Source organism: Mesoplodon densirostris, chromosome 2, assembly GCF_025265405.1.
Source record: "Mesoplodon densirostris isolate mMesDen1 chromosome 2, mMesDen1 primary haplotype, whole genome shotgun sequence".
In the NCBI taxonomy this organism is placed as follows: domain Eukaryota; kingdom Metazoa; phylum Chordata; class Mammalia; order Artiodactyla; family Ziphiidae; genus Mesoplodon; species Mesoplodon densirostris.
This window is the reverse complement of record NC_082662.1, coordinates 59,532,993-59,547,289: the sequence shown is the minus strand read 5'-3', so window position 1 is coordinate 59,547,289 and position 14,297 is coordinate 59,532,993. Positions and strand designations below refer to the sequence as shown.

At 36.7% G+C, this 14,297-nt stretch overlaps 1 protein-coding gene across 1 annotated transcript in view; it reads left to right on the top strand.

Moving 5' to 3' along the window:
- The window catches only part of C2H1orf141 (chromosome 2 C1orf141 homolog), a 50,439-nt gene extending 46,815 nt beyond the window's left edge, over positions 1 to 3,624 (top strand). The window contains exons 6-7 of the mRNA XM_060119539.1: positions 1,156 to 1,309; positions 3,037 to 3,624. Coding sequence (XP_059975522.1) covers positions 1,156 to 1,309; positions 3,037 to 3,624 — 742 coding nt within the window. The remainder of the gene's footprint in view (positions 1 to 1,155; positions 1,310 to 3,036) is intronic.
- The last annotated feature ends 10,673 nt before the right edge of the window (positions 3,625 to 14,297 follow it).

Below are 14,297 nucleotides of genomic sequence, written 5' to 3'. Positions count from 1 at the left end.
TCTCATGAGATCCTCAAACCCTGTGTAATGAAAAAAATTCATATTAATCCATTGTGTTTTAAACTTTGTTTGGAGTAAAAATGCACAGCCTCTTTAGGTTTAACACAGTCCTTCTGTTTCTTTCTACCATGGTATCTTAGTATATGAGTGAGGGGCTCACTGGACTTCGTGACATTGAGGAAAAGGTACTTGGCCAGGGATCTTGGTCAGTGCCCTTGTACTGCTGACCTCATTCCTAGATGTTCTGTGGCTACTGACATTTGTGCTTCATGAACGCATAGTCTATTCTCTCTGAACCTGGATAGGGTCCACTCTCAACTATCACTAGTATGGTAGAACTCATTTAGCTCTCTTCATGTCTTCTTAGACTGTCTATTTATACCTCACCCAAGTCAAGCCTTTGCTATGGGTCACTGCACCCCTGCAATGACAAGCTTGTTGCAAGCTTAATCTCAGTGTCCATGTCACGTGTGGACCAAGGGAGATCTGGAATGAAAAACTATATCCTCTCTCTGCCTAACCACACCATTTCATCCTGATAACAAAGCTAGGGTCACCCTGTGTTGGCTGGAAGCTGCCCTGAAAAGCACTTTCATCCCAGAATCTCAACAAAGGATGTGGCAAATATACCTCTCTTCCTCTGTTGTTCTCCTCAACCTACATAATATACTTCCTCTCCACTCAAAAACCAAAGAGGCACACATACTACAGTCTTGCTTCCACCCCTGCTTTTGCTATTTTCCCCCACAAACCAAGCAGGAAAGGATGGTCTTGTCAGGTTGAAAGTATAGCAGAGGGTTTGAGGGAGATGTTAGCAGTAGTGATTTTTTAAAAATTTGGGGTATAGCTGTTTTACAATGTTGTGTTAGTTTCTACTGTACAGTGAAGTGGAGTTTCCTGTGCTATACAGCAGGTTCTTATTAGTTATCTATTTTATACATATTAGTGCATATATGTCAATCCCAATTCATCCCACCCCCCCATGCTCCCGCTTTCCCCCCTTGGTGTCCATACGTTTGTTCTCTAACAGTAATGATGTTGAGGAATGGGAAAGGCAGACAAGAACAGACAAGCTGAAATCAGCCCTATAAACGTTTATGCTGAACTTGTGTTCATTTTCAGAATAAAATCTCCTCCAGAGATGAATGATTTTAGTACAAAAGAAAATAAATCCATCAGAAATGATCAATTAAATGAGTATTCAGTAAGAAAGAAAAGCTTGCTCCCCTTGTGCTTTGAGGATGAACTGAAAAAGCCAAATGCCAAGATAATCGACATTAGTCCAGCAAAGACAGCAACTTCTTACACGGTAATAAAAACATCTACTACTGTTCAGTAAAAATGTGTATTATTACTACTTGTGGGAATGTCATATTCCAGTGCCCAGAATCTTTGATAAATTCTCCTTACCTCTTGGCTTCATATTCTGAAGTGACAACAACACAAATTCTTAGTGTTCTTTTTAGAACCTCCACCCCAAATCTGGGGATTCTTCTGCACCAGCTGAAAATTTTGTGTTTTTCTTTATAAAGAACGATTTATCAAATTTTCTTGATTATAAAAGAAATATAAAGATGGTATTTTTTAAATGACTGGATTATGTTTCACTTTTCTATCAATCTATTTTAACTATTTCAACCAGAAAATACAGTCATTAAAGGCCATCTGGTAGCTCAGAGTCTCTAGGATGCTGGAGAGACAATCTGGCTTGAAAGCTCTCCAATCAGGACTAACCCTGTTACAGCCCCAGGTTGCTCTACTGGGGCCCATGCTGTTGTCACAGATAAAAGTTTACAGCTCTGACTCTGGGCAGGGGACACTGTGTCTAAGATCTTTGCCAGTGCTGCCCTTCAGCTAGATATATCTCCCACCATCCTCACTAGAATAGTTTTCACAATGCCTACTTTTCAAAATGCTTGCTTTTTCTGAACTGAAGACTGTCTTAGGTATGTCTGAGTGGCAGAGCCTAGGTCACACACCTACGCCCTAACCTCAAGGGAGGCTGATAAAGCGAGTTTTTGCCTCTACCTAAGTGTACATTGACTCGGAAGGTGGAAAATTCCCTAAGGTATTGATTAGACAGACCAAAAATTTGACAAACCTCTACTACTATCACTAAATAGGTAACATGGGCCTCACCAGTGGATTGCAAAACTAGATCTTTTGTCATTTTTTCAATAATCATATGCATTAATATGCCTTTCACACTAAGGACACTAATATACAATTAGATGATCCTAATTTCTTACTTCATTAATTATATTTCTAAAAGAAAGTAGAAATCTAAGTAGAAATCATTGACTTAAAGTTTACAAACTAAATACTAGTAATACTCATATTTGATGAGTTTCTGTGGAGTTAATCTTTTTTTCTTACAATGGAAATGTGAAAAAGAGTTCAGTGAGTAGCTCATACATACAGATTTTGCTACTACTGTGATAAAAGTAATCTATTTTTAAGTCAGTCTATTACTTTGGCTATTTTATTCCACAGATATATATTGAGCACTTTTTATTGGGCTAAGTATTGTGCTAAATGTTGGGGTATAGTAATGAATATAATTATTTTAAAGAAAAATTTACATTTTCTGAACTTATTAGGATACTCAGACTGTAATTTTGGCTTATAATCAGTTATATTTCTTTTGATTTTTGACTCAATCCATTTTTTGGTATGCTGCTTATTTCTGGACATGGAAACCTAAGAAATGACAGAACAATGTTCCATCCCACCAACTTTCATATTTCCCAGTGACAACACCAAACATTTCTTTATATCTCACTCTATTTCAAAAAGGGTTTTAGGAGGCCAAAAGTTCAGATTTTACTCCTAACATCTCAACAGAGTGTCAAGAGAAAGAAGTGTGTCACATACAAGGACATCTTTTTTATATGTTTAAATACCATTATTGTTTATATTAAAAACTTCTATGTAGTCATTTCTAGAATACTTCACGATTTTATTTTCATGTTTTAAAAATTATAGCCTTCTTGCCTCAATAGACTAATGATGAATACTCTCTTCTTTAATCCACAGGAACAAAATGATACAAATCCCATAATTTTCCATGAGACTGGATATGTACAAATGTTACTTTTGACAAAAAACAGGCTTCCTCCCCATTCTATGAAAAATGGAAATGGTTACCCATATAAAAGATCAAATATTGTTTTAGAAAGAAATTGTGAAATGCTCAAATCTGTAGCTAGAGGTCAATCTATTACTCTTTCCAAACCCAAAAGAACTCTGCCTACAACACAGAAGAAAGCTATACAAGCAGTATCTTTTGAAGTAAGCCGTAGAGTTATAGATGATAAACTAAGGAAGAAAACTAGCGAGCACACATTTGAAAACATATCTTGGAATAAACTCTATAACTTTTCACAGACTTTTTCCAGCCTAACAAGAAGATCTGTGGGTTTCCTTGATAAAACTGTTATTCAAGAAATGAGTGCTAAAACTGGCAAATTTGAAAAAATGTTTTCTACAGTAAAACCAATAAGCAAATTGAGTGCCTCACCTCTCAAATATTGCTCAAAGCCTTCAAAAAATATACTCAAAGTCCATAAAATAAATACTGTAACACCATTGGATGATTTGTTAAACTTGTCAAGTAAAAATTAAGCACCTCATAAAATATTGTTTATACAGCAAAATTTGGATAACAAGAAGCAAATAAAGTTCCTAGATCACAGAAGAAATTCTTGTCTAAATGGTAATGTTCTAGTGGATGGTAGAAGAAAACAAAGCATAGAAATTGGAATTACAAACAAACAGTGGTATACTATTTTTAGTAAATAAGAGGACAAAATTAGGAAATAATGATCAACAAGAGGAACTAGTTCAGGAATTTCTCTTATCTCAATTAGATCCCTCAATCATCAGCATTCCTACAGTAAAATAGATTCAGGACCAAGAATGGCATAGACTGACTCTGGAAATTTGCTATCGGAAGCCAAATAACGTCAATAACCTTGCTCCATAATTGGATATCAAACAAGACAAATATACCATTAACTTGATGCATGTGGAATTAATTGTCGTAGCAGCATTTTGGATAATCATTGGAAACTAGTATTACATTAGCAATTTATGCAATTAAAAGACTTTGTAAAATTTCAAATACCTTTTTGTTAGTAAACGTTGGAACTTCTTTACTATATAATGCCTTTACCAAGTATAACTTTGACTTTTTTCTGAATTGTTAAATAATTTAAAAGAATAATTTATCTTTTTTTTTTTTTTTTTTTTTTTTTTGCGGTATGCGGGCCTCTCACTGTTGTGGCCTCCCCCGTTGCGGAGCACAGGCTCCGGACGCGCAAGCTCCGGACGCGCAGGCTCAGCGGCCATGGCTCACAGGGCCCAGCCGCTCCGCGGCATATGGGATCCTCCCAGACCGGGGCACGAACCCGTATCCCCTGCATCGGCAGGCGGACTCTCAACCACTTGCGCCACCAGGGAGGCCCAGAATAATTTATCTTTAATAAGCTAAATAATTTTGGCAGCAAATCCTTAAAGGATTAAAATTTCTAAATATATTATTATATTGCTATTTTATCTACTCATTAACTTCTCATGAACCCAAACACTATAAAGACGGAATTCACCTTAGAAACAAGTTGCATTTGAAGAGTTCGTTGGTAATCCGCTAGTTTAAGGACTTGGAAAAAAAAAAAAATCTTAACTGTTAGTACTTGAGGAGAAGTAGGTTAATTAGAAGTATTTCAGTTAAAGGAAGGTTTTGGAGGTCTTTTGGAAACTTTCCAGGGTAAGCAGGTAAACTTGTTCAGGCTTCTCTGTTTCCACTGACTGGAGGTTTTCTTTATTGTGTGTCATCAGTGTTACTCTTGGGCATCTTTTCACAGTAGAGGCAGATTTTGGCTCTCAAATAGGATAACAAGGAGAGAAAATGGAGATGAAGGAAAGAGTGTAACTGGAGACTTTGTAAATGAGGGAAGAGCAAGAGAAAAGGGGTTCAAGATAAGGTGGTGGGTTCAGGTATGTAGGAAGTAGTAGGGTGGGAACACACAAGCTTTCCTGGCTCTTTACCTTTCTTTTTGTTACTGGCTGGGGAGGAGAAGCAGCAGCAGCAGCAACTCAAAGTCATGAAGTCCTCTTTCTTTCTTTCCAGAAACCAGGGATTGATCCTCTTGCTCTCTTTGCTTGCTCTTATCCATTCTCCCCCTACCTCTACCCCACCCCCATATTCACTCCTCCCTTGCTCACTGCAAAGCAAAATAGTTTCCCTAACTACCCTGCTGGCTCAGAAGAGAAAACGCAGACTCTTCTTAACCACTAACAATAAAAATGACAGGAAATAGAAAATATACCTAATAATAGCCCAAGTAATGATGGTAGGGTTCCCTGATATTCAGTACAAGAGAAACAGGTGTAGGCCCTGGGTTTGGGCAGTTATGAGTAAACTTGAGCAAGTAATGTAAACTTTCTGAGTCTCACTTTTCTGTATCCCTGCCTTAAGATGAGGACAACAATACCTTATTTTACTGTATTATCATTTTTAAGATTAAAGCAACAGTGTGGAGTATCTTGAGTATGGTAAGCATTCATTTAAAATTCCCTTTTTATTCCCATCCTTCCTCCTGCTCTTAGTGTAAGCATAACATCTTAAAAGATGTTCCCCAAAGTGTCTTACTACCATCTTTTCTAAATTAAATGCTAAACCTATCTACAATCAGTGTCCAGACTTCAGCCCAAAGTAGACTCAAATTAGAACTGAGGATTTTGTATGTTATTTTTGGAAGTTTCTGCTGGAGCTTGTGTGTTTTATCCTTTAGAAAGGCACTAAATCAACTTAAAAATTCCATTTGGCTGAGGATTGGCCACTGACATAGCTGGACAGCAGGGAGCAGTGGATTCTGGGAAGATGGTGACATAAGCTCAGCACCTTTCTCTTCCACTCTCAGATTTAATCTATTATCTCCTCAGCCAAATAGATGCTGGCATCTGCAAGATGTAGGGTGCAAGGTTAGACATGGTTTCTATTCTGATGCTGAGATCTGAATATGGCCCTGGAAACCAGTCTCTGAGTTAGAAGGTAATAATGGAAGTTGTGCTGTATCCAGGGACTAGCTAGCAGTTGGGATCTGTGGATTACCCCAGGGAAAGGTTGTCTTTGGTCCTGTGTAAGTAAGTGTTCCTGGTCTCATTGGTCCCCAGGAGACCAACAAGGAAACTGTAAACCTATGAAAAAACTGGGAAGTCAGAGGTCCATGAATTTTCCTTCAGATGCCTCAACAGGGGTCGCGTTCTGCTTGTTTTTATATCACCAGTCCATAATGGGCAGGACTTTACCTTCTACCATTTACACAACTGTGGTCACTAGATATTGCAAAAAACAGACCTGAGCTTCCCTGAGCCAACTAAGAAAAACAGCAAGCCATCTAAAGGGGCACAGCAAATAGATGGTGGCCAGCCAGGCAGGATGTAATGGAGAAAAGGGAAAAATTATGAGAATTGCCAGAGGTTTCACCTAGGGATGGGGAGGAATAAGCAAACAGTAATTTTGTAGGATTAACAGTCAGAAAAAAATCTGAAAAAATAAAGTTTTTTCCTGTTTGCTCATCCTGCGAAGTCCAGCTCATTCAGCAATCAGCTATTAAATAAATAGAACAGATAAAAACACTAGAGGAGCCAGGGATAATTTGACAAGAAAAATAATAAAAACACTTAAGTTGATTCAAGTGCAGCACAGACACCCCCCCACACACACTCATTACACTATTTTTTATAAAACACTGGTTGTACGTATTACTCTCAATTGTAATCTGAATTTATAGAAGAGTTAACTGTTACCTGAAGAGAAAATATAAGAAGACTTCCAAAATAAGGAGAAATGGAATTAATTTAAAAATGTATGGAAATGAGAAAGAACAAACATAATATCATAAAAATATTGATATCAAGTATCTGTCATACTACATTTGAACTGGTTGAATTCTCTCTTTAAGAAACAGAGACTCTCAGACTGAGTTAAAAATAACACTTAACTATACAATCAGCTCTCTGTATCCATTAGTTCTACATCTGTGGATTCAACCAACCACAGATAGAAAATAGTCCAAAAAAAATAATTCTGGAAAATACCAAAAACCAAAACTTGAATTTGCCTAGCACCAGCAACTAGTTACACTTACACTGTATTTATAAATATTTACATAGCATTTACATTGTATTAGGTATTATAAGTGATCTAGAGATGATTTAAAATATATGGGAGAGGGGCTTCCCTGGTGGCGCAGTGGTTGAGAGTCCACCTGCTGATGCAGGGGACATGGGTTCGTGCCCCAGTCTGGGAGGATCCCACATGCCGCGGAGCGGCTGGGCCCGTGGGCCATGGCTGCTGAGCCTGCGCATCCGGAGCCTGTGCTCCGCAAAGGGAGAGGCCACAACAGTGAAAGGCCCATGTACTGCAAAAAAAAAAAAAAAAAAAAGTATATGGGAGGATGTGTATAGGTTTTATACAAATACTACTCCATTTTATATAAGGAACTTGAGCATCATGGATTTTGGTATCTGTTGGGGGCCTTGGAACCAATCCCCTGTGGATACAAATGGATGACTGTATACTGTTTATAAGAAATATAGTTAAAGCAATAAAGAAATCTTGAAAATAAAGGAATGAAGATGGAGATACCAGACTAATGAAACAAAAAGAGATTGGAGTGGCATTATTAATATCAGATGTTAAAATTTAGGATTAGAAACAATAAATAAGACAAAGAAGGACCTTATGCCTTATATGATAATAAAAACACAATATCTGAAAAAGATATAACAGCATCTTTGGTGCACTATATATGTACCAAACAACAGAACAGTTAGTTATATAAAGCAAAGGCTATTGGAAATCTCAGGAGAACTTAAAAAAAATAAAATTATTGCGGAAAACCTCAATTCACCTCTTTTAGAATTAAACAGGTTTTAAAAAAGTATGGATATGGAGTAATTATATAATGCAATTAATAAAATTGACGTGATGGATATAAACCCCTGTTTCGTTTTTTCTTTGAAACAGAGAAAATAAATTTTTGACTTCGTCCATAGAAAATGGATTATGTGCGAGGCTACACAAAAACACTTAACTTTTTTTTTAAATGAATGTAGAGACCTTTTAAAAAAATAACCCAATAAAAAGAAATCAAAATTAAACAAAATCCAAATATATTAACTATTTAAAAATAAAGAAAGGATAAAGAAGAAATCAAAACTCAAACTATAAAGTGAAAAATAATGAAAAGGAAGCCACTTCATTTCAAAGCTTATGGCACAACGGCAAAAGCTGTTTAAAAGAAAAGTTTAGGGGTTTTTTTGTTTGTTTTTTGTTGTTGTTGTTGTTTTTGTGGTACGCGGGCCTCTCACTGTTGTGGCCTCTCCCGTTGCGGAGCACAGGCTCCGGATGCACAGGCTCAGCGGCTATGGCTCACGGGCCCAGCCGCTCCGCGGCATGTGGGATCTTCCCGGACTGGGGCATGAACCCATGTCCCCTGCATCGGCAGGCGGACTCTCAACCACGGTGCCACCAGGGAAGCCCCCCAACATTTCTTAGAGATGCCTCCTTGGGTCTTTATATGTATGTAAACCCTCCATCTTAACTTTAGTTTCTTCTCTTGACTCTACTCTAGTTATCATCCAGGACCTCCTTCTCCTGGGCCATCTCATAGTTCTTCCTACTTCTGAGTCCAAACAGGCCCATCACCTCCTTTTATTGACATATTATTTTAATATGTGGAGTGGTTTAGTATCCTAGACTACCTCATTTGGCCCAACGCATTGTCCTTTCTTGGAAATAACTCTAAGGATAGTTATTTTTTGCTGAATGTGGAGAAGCCATATTATGCTTCTGTAATCCAAATTATGCAAAGAGCTACTCCACTTCTCCTCTGTCTCTCTTCCTTCCTTTCTCTCTTTTAACATATATGTATCATATGCCTACTTTATGTAAGACACTCTTCTAGATATCAAGAATACAGCTGTGAACAAAAAAAGTCTCCACTTTTATGGACATGGACCTTGAAGTTGATGAAACAAGCTTCAAGCCCCTTTTTCTAAGGCTTCTATTATATATTTTATACATTTTATAAAATTTGCAGATGTTTGAGCTGAAATTGGTTAAGAATGCTGTCTCTTTCCACTCTATTTTTTATTTTTACCATCAAATTTCCCCTTATAGCAGATGACACTGAGTGGCAGAAGTTATTTTGGGAATCCTTCTAAGGAGAAACTGAATTAGGAATATATCTGGTCTGCATTTAGTAGGTTGTATATAGATGGTATGCAGCCACTTCTGTATGAAGTTAAGTTGTTTTAATGTAGGAATGGCTTCCAAGAATATTCCCACCATCTACTGCACTACTTACATACCATGTGACACAAATTTACAGGTCCAGAGGACATATCATGAAATAAAATGTGTCCAATAGTGGCCAATTTCAAAACTTTGTGGTTATATGAAGAAACAAGATCTGTAACATATAGAGTCTGAAGCTATCTCTGAAACCTTCTTCCAGTCATCAAACACAATTACTAGCAGAGGATTTGAGTTTTATCAATACTTAGCCAAAACAGAAATCCTCTCTTGTTTGCAAATACTCGGTGATGTAGTATACACTGTTATAAATACATTTTTTTCTGGTTTGATGGGTATCGTGCAAAATAGAACTTATTAGAATTTCTGTGTTTGTAGGGTGTGTATTTGCAATAGTACTATAGTGAGTTTGGGTGTCAAGATGCATATTTATAAATCTCATCTACCATTAATGATAACAAACTGGTCAAACCATGCCAGAAGAAAGACTGAATTATTTTTGTGTTATCTCTATTAAAAACAGCACAGGGAGATCAGCTCGGTGCTTTGTGACCACCTAGAGAGGTGGGATAGGGAGGGTGAGAGGGAGGGAGATGCAAGAGGGAAGAGATATGGAGATATATGTATATGTATAGCTGATTCACTTTGTTATAAAACAGAAACTAACACACCATTGTAAAGCAATTATACTCCAATAAAGGTGTTAAAAAAATTATAACATTTTATTTCATACAGAAGCAGTCAAATAAAAATGCAACAAAAATATAGAAAAATTAGAGAAATGTGACAAGCAATTAATAAAGATATAGTTTCTGTGAATTGTCAGATTTTAAAAAGTTGTTAGTTCTGGTTTCTTATATTAAGTAGATATCCATTTTGGTACCTTATTTTACATTTTTAACTTTGCAATTTTTTTCTTAGGAAGGATGCACAAAGCTTCAGTTTTCATAAAACTTGCATCCACCCCTGCTCATGGAGCTAATATTTTATTGGGAGGAGGCAGACAATAAGCTAATATAACGTAATCAATAAGTGGCAAAGCTAAAAGAAAAGATAAGGTAAAGTTAGAGAACAGTAAGCCATAAGAAGTATGACATTTTAAGTAGGTGGGTCAAAGAAGATTCTTAAAAACAAAAAAAACTACTAAACTAAGACTTTATTTGAATTTCACCAGTCTTTACACAATGTTATTTTTCTGTTTCAGGATCCAATTCAGGATACCACATTGCATTTCTTCATCTTGTCTTTTAAGTATCCTCTAATCTGTGACAGTTTTCAGTCTTTCCTTGTTTTTTATGATCTTGAGAGTTTTAAAGAACACTGGTCAAGTATTTTGTAGAGGCCCTCAACTTAGGTTCATCTGATGTTTTCTTATGATTAAACTAGGGCTGTGAGTTTCAGGGAAGGATACCACAGAAGTGCAGTGTCTTGCTAATCACATCATATCAGGGAGTACATGTTAACTACATGACAATAGCATCAAGAGGAATAAAATATTTAGCAATAAACTTAACCAAGGAGGTGAAAGACATGTACACTAAAAACTACAAAACATTGCTAAAAGAAATTAAAGAAGACACAAATTAATGGAAAGATATCCACGTTCATGAATTGGAAGACTTAATATTGTTAAAATGAACATACTACCCAACGAAATCTGCAGTTCAATGCAATCCCTATCAAAATCCTATGGAGTTTTTTTCAGAAAGAGAAAAAAAATTCTAAAATTCATATGGAACCACAAAAGCCTCGAAGTTACGAAAGAACTCTTGAAAAAGAAGAACAAAGCTGGAGGCCTCACACTTCCTGACTTCAAAACATATTACAAAACTACAGCAATCAAAACAGTATGATACTAGCATAAAGACAGACATACAGACCAGTGGAACAGAATAGAGAGCCCCTAAATAAATCCATGTGTGTATGATCAAATGATCTTCAACAATGGTGCCAAGACTATACAATGGGGAAAGGATAGTCTCTTCAACAGATGGTGCTGGGAAAACTGGATATTCATATGTGAAAGAGCAAAATTAGAGTCTTGTATTACACCATATAGAAAAAAATCAACTCAAAATAGATTAAAGACTTAAATATAAGTCCAGAAATGATGTGATTCTTAGAAGAAAACATAGAAGAAAAACTTCATAACATTTGTCTTAGCAATGATTTCTTAGTTATGACACCAAAAGAACAGGCAACAAAAGCAAAAATAGACAAGTGGGACTACATCAAACTAAAAACCTCTTCACCACAAAGGAAATGATCAGCAGAGTGAAAAGTCATCCTATGGAATGGGAGAAAATACTTGCAAAGCATATTATGTGGTAAGAGATTACTATCCAGTATATATGATGAACTCCCACTAATCACTAGCAAAAAAACAAATAACCTGATTTTATTTTTTTTTTGAAATTTTTAAAAATTATTTTATTTTTTTATTAGTTTCTGCTTTATAACAAAGTGAATCAGTCATACATATACATCTGTTCCCACATCCCTTCCCTCTTGCATCTCCCTCCCTCCCACCCTCCCCATCCCACCACTCCAGGCGGTCACAAAGCACCGAGCTGATCTCCCTGTGCTCTGCGGCTGCTTCCCACTATCTATCTACCTTACGTTTGGTAGTGTATATATGTCCATGCCTCTCTTTCGCTTTGTCACAGCTTACCCTTCCCCCTCCCCATATCCTCAACTCCATTCTCAAGTAGGTCTGTGTCTTTATTCTCGTTTTACCCCTAGGTTCTTCATGACATTTTTTTTTTAATTCCATATATATGTGTTAGCATATGGTATTTGTCTTTCTCTTTCTGACTTACTTCACTCTGTATGACAGACTCTAGGTCTATCCACCTCATTACAAATAGCTCAGTTTCATTTCTTTTTATGACTGAGTAATATTCCATTGTATATATGTGCCACATCTTCTTTATCCATTCATTCGATGATGGACACTTAGGTTGTTTCCAGCTCCGGGCTATTGTGAATAGAGCTGCAATGAACATTTTGGTACATGTCTCTTTTTGAATTATGGTTTTCTCAGGGTATATGCCCAGTAGTGGGATTGCTGGGTCATATGGTAGTTCTATTTTTAGTTTTTTAAGGAACCTCCATACTGTTCTCCATAGTGGCTGTACCAATTCACATTCCCACCAGCAGTGCAAGAGTGTTCCCTTTTCTCCACACCCTCTCCAGCATTTATTGTTTCTAGATTTCTTGATGATGGCCATTCTGACCGGTGTGAGATGATATCTCATTATAGTTTTGATTTGCATTTCTCTAATGATTAATGATGTTGAGCATTCTTTCATGTGTTTGTTGGCAGTCTGTATATCTTCTTTGGAGAAATGCCTATTTAAGTCTTCTGCCCATTTTTGGATTGGGTTGTTTGTTTTTTTGCTACTGAGCTGCATGAGCTGTTTATAAATTTTGGAGATTAATCCTTTGTCAGTTGCTTCATTTGCAAATATTTTCTCCCATTCTGAGGGTTGTCTTTTGGTCTTCTTTATGGTTTCCTTTGCTGTGCAAAAGCTTTGAAGTTTCATTAGGTCCCATTTGTTTATCTTTGTTTTTATTTCCATTTCTCTAGGAGGTGGGTCCAAAAGGATCTTGCTGTGATTTATGTCATAGAGTGTTCCGCCTATGTTTTCCTCTAAGAGTTCGATAGTGTCTGGCCTTACATTTAGGTCTTTAATCCATTTTGAGCTTATTTTTGTGTATGGTGTTAGGGAATGATCTAATCTCATACTTTTACATGTCCCTATCCAGTTTTCCCAGCACCACTTATTGAAGAGACTGTCCTTTCTCCACTGTACATTCCTGCCTCCTTTATCAAAGATAAGTTGACCATATGTGCGTGGGTTTGTCTCTGGGCTTTCTATCCTGTTCCATTGATCTATATTTCTGTTTTTGTGCCAGTACCACACTGTCTTGATTACTGTAGCTTTGTAGTATAGTCTGAAGTCAGGGAGCCTGATTCTTCCAGCTCCGTTTTTCGTTCTCAAGATTGCTTTGGCTATTCAGGGTCTTTTGTTTCTCCAAACAAATTTTGAAATATTTTGTTCTAGTTCTGTGAAAAATGCCAGTGGTAGTATGATAGGGTAGATTGCTTTGGGTAGTAGAGTCATTTTCACAATATTGATTCTTCCAATCCAGGAGCATGGTATAGCTCTCCATCTATTTGTGTCATCTTTAATTTCTTTCATCAGTGTCTTATAATTTTCTGCATACAGGTCTTTTGTCTCCTTAGGTAGGTTTATTCCTAGATATTTTATTCTTTTTGTTGCAATGGTAAATGGGAGTGTTTTCTTGATTTCATTTTCAGATTTTTCATCATTAGTGTACAGGAATGCCAGAGATTTCTGTGCATTAATTTTGTATCCTGCAACTTTACCAAATTCATTGATTAGCTCTAGTAGTTTTCTGGTAGCATCTTTAGGATTCTCTATGTATAGTATCATGTCATCTGCAAACAGTGACAGCTTTACTTCTTCTTTTCCAATTTGGATTCCTTTTATTTCCTTTTCTTCTCTGATTGCTGTGGCTAAAACTTCCAAAACTAAGTTGAATAAGAGTGGTGAGAGTGGGCAGCCTTGTCTTGTTCCTGATCTTAGTGGAAATGGTTTCAGTTTTTCACCATTGAGGATAATGTTGGCTGTGGGTTCGTCATATATGGCCTTTATTATGTTGAGGAAAGTTCCCTCTATGCCTACTTTCTGCAGGTTTTTTATCATAAATGGGTGTTGAATTTTGTCGAAAGCTTTCTCTGCATCTATTGAGATGATCATATGGTTTTTCTCCTTCAGTTTGTTAATATGGTGTATCACATTGATTGATTTGCGTATATTGAAGAATCCTTGCATTCCTGGAATAAACCCCACTTGATCATGGTGTATGATCCTTTTAATGTGCTGTTGGATTATGTTTGCTAGTATTTTGTTGAGGATTTTTGCATCTATGTTCATCAGTGATA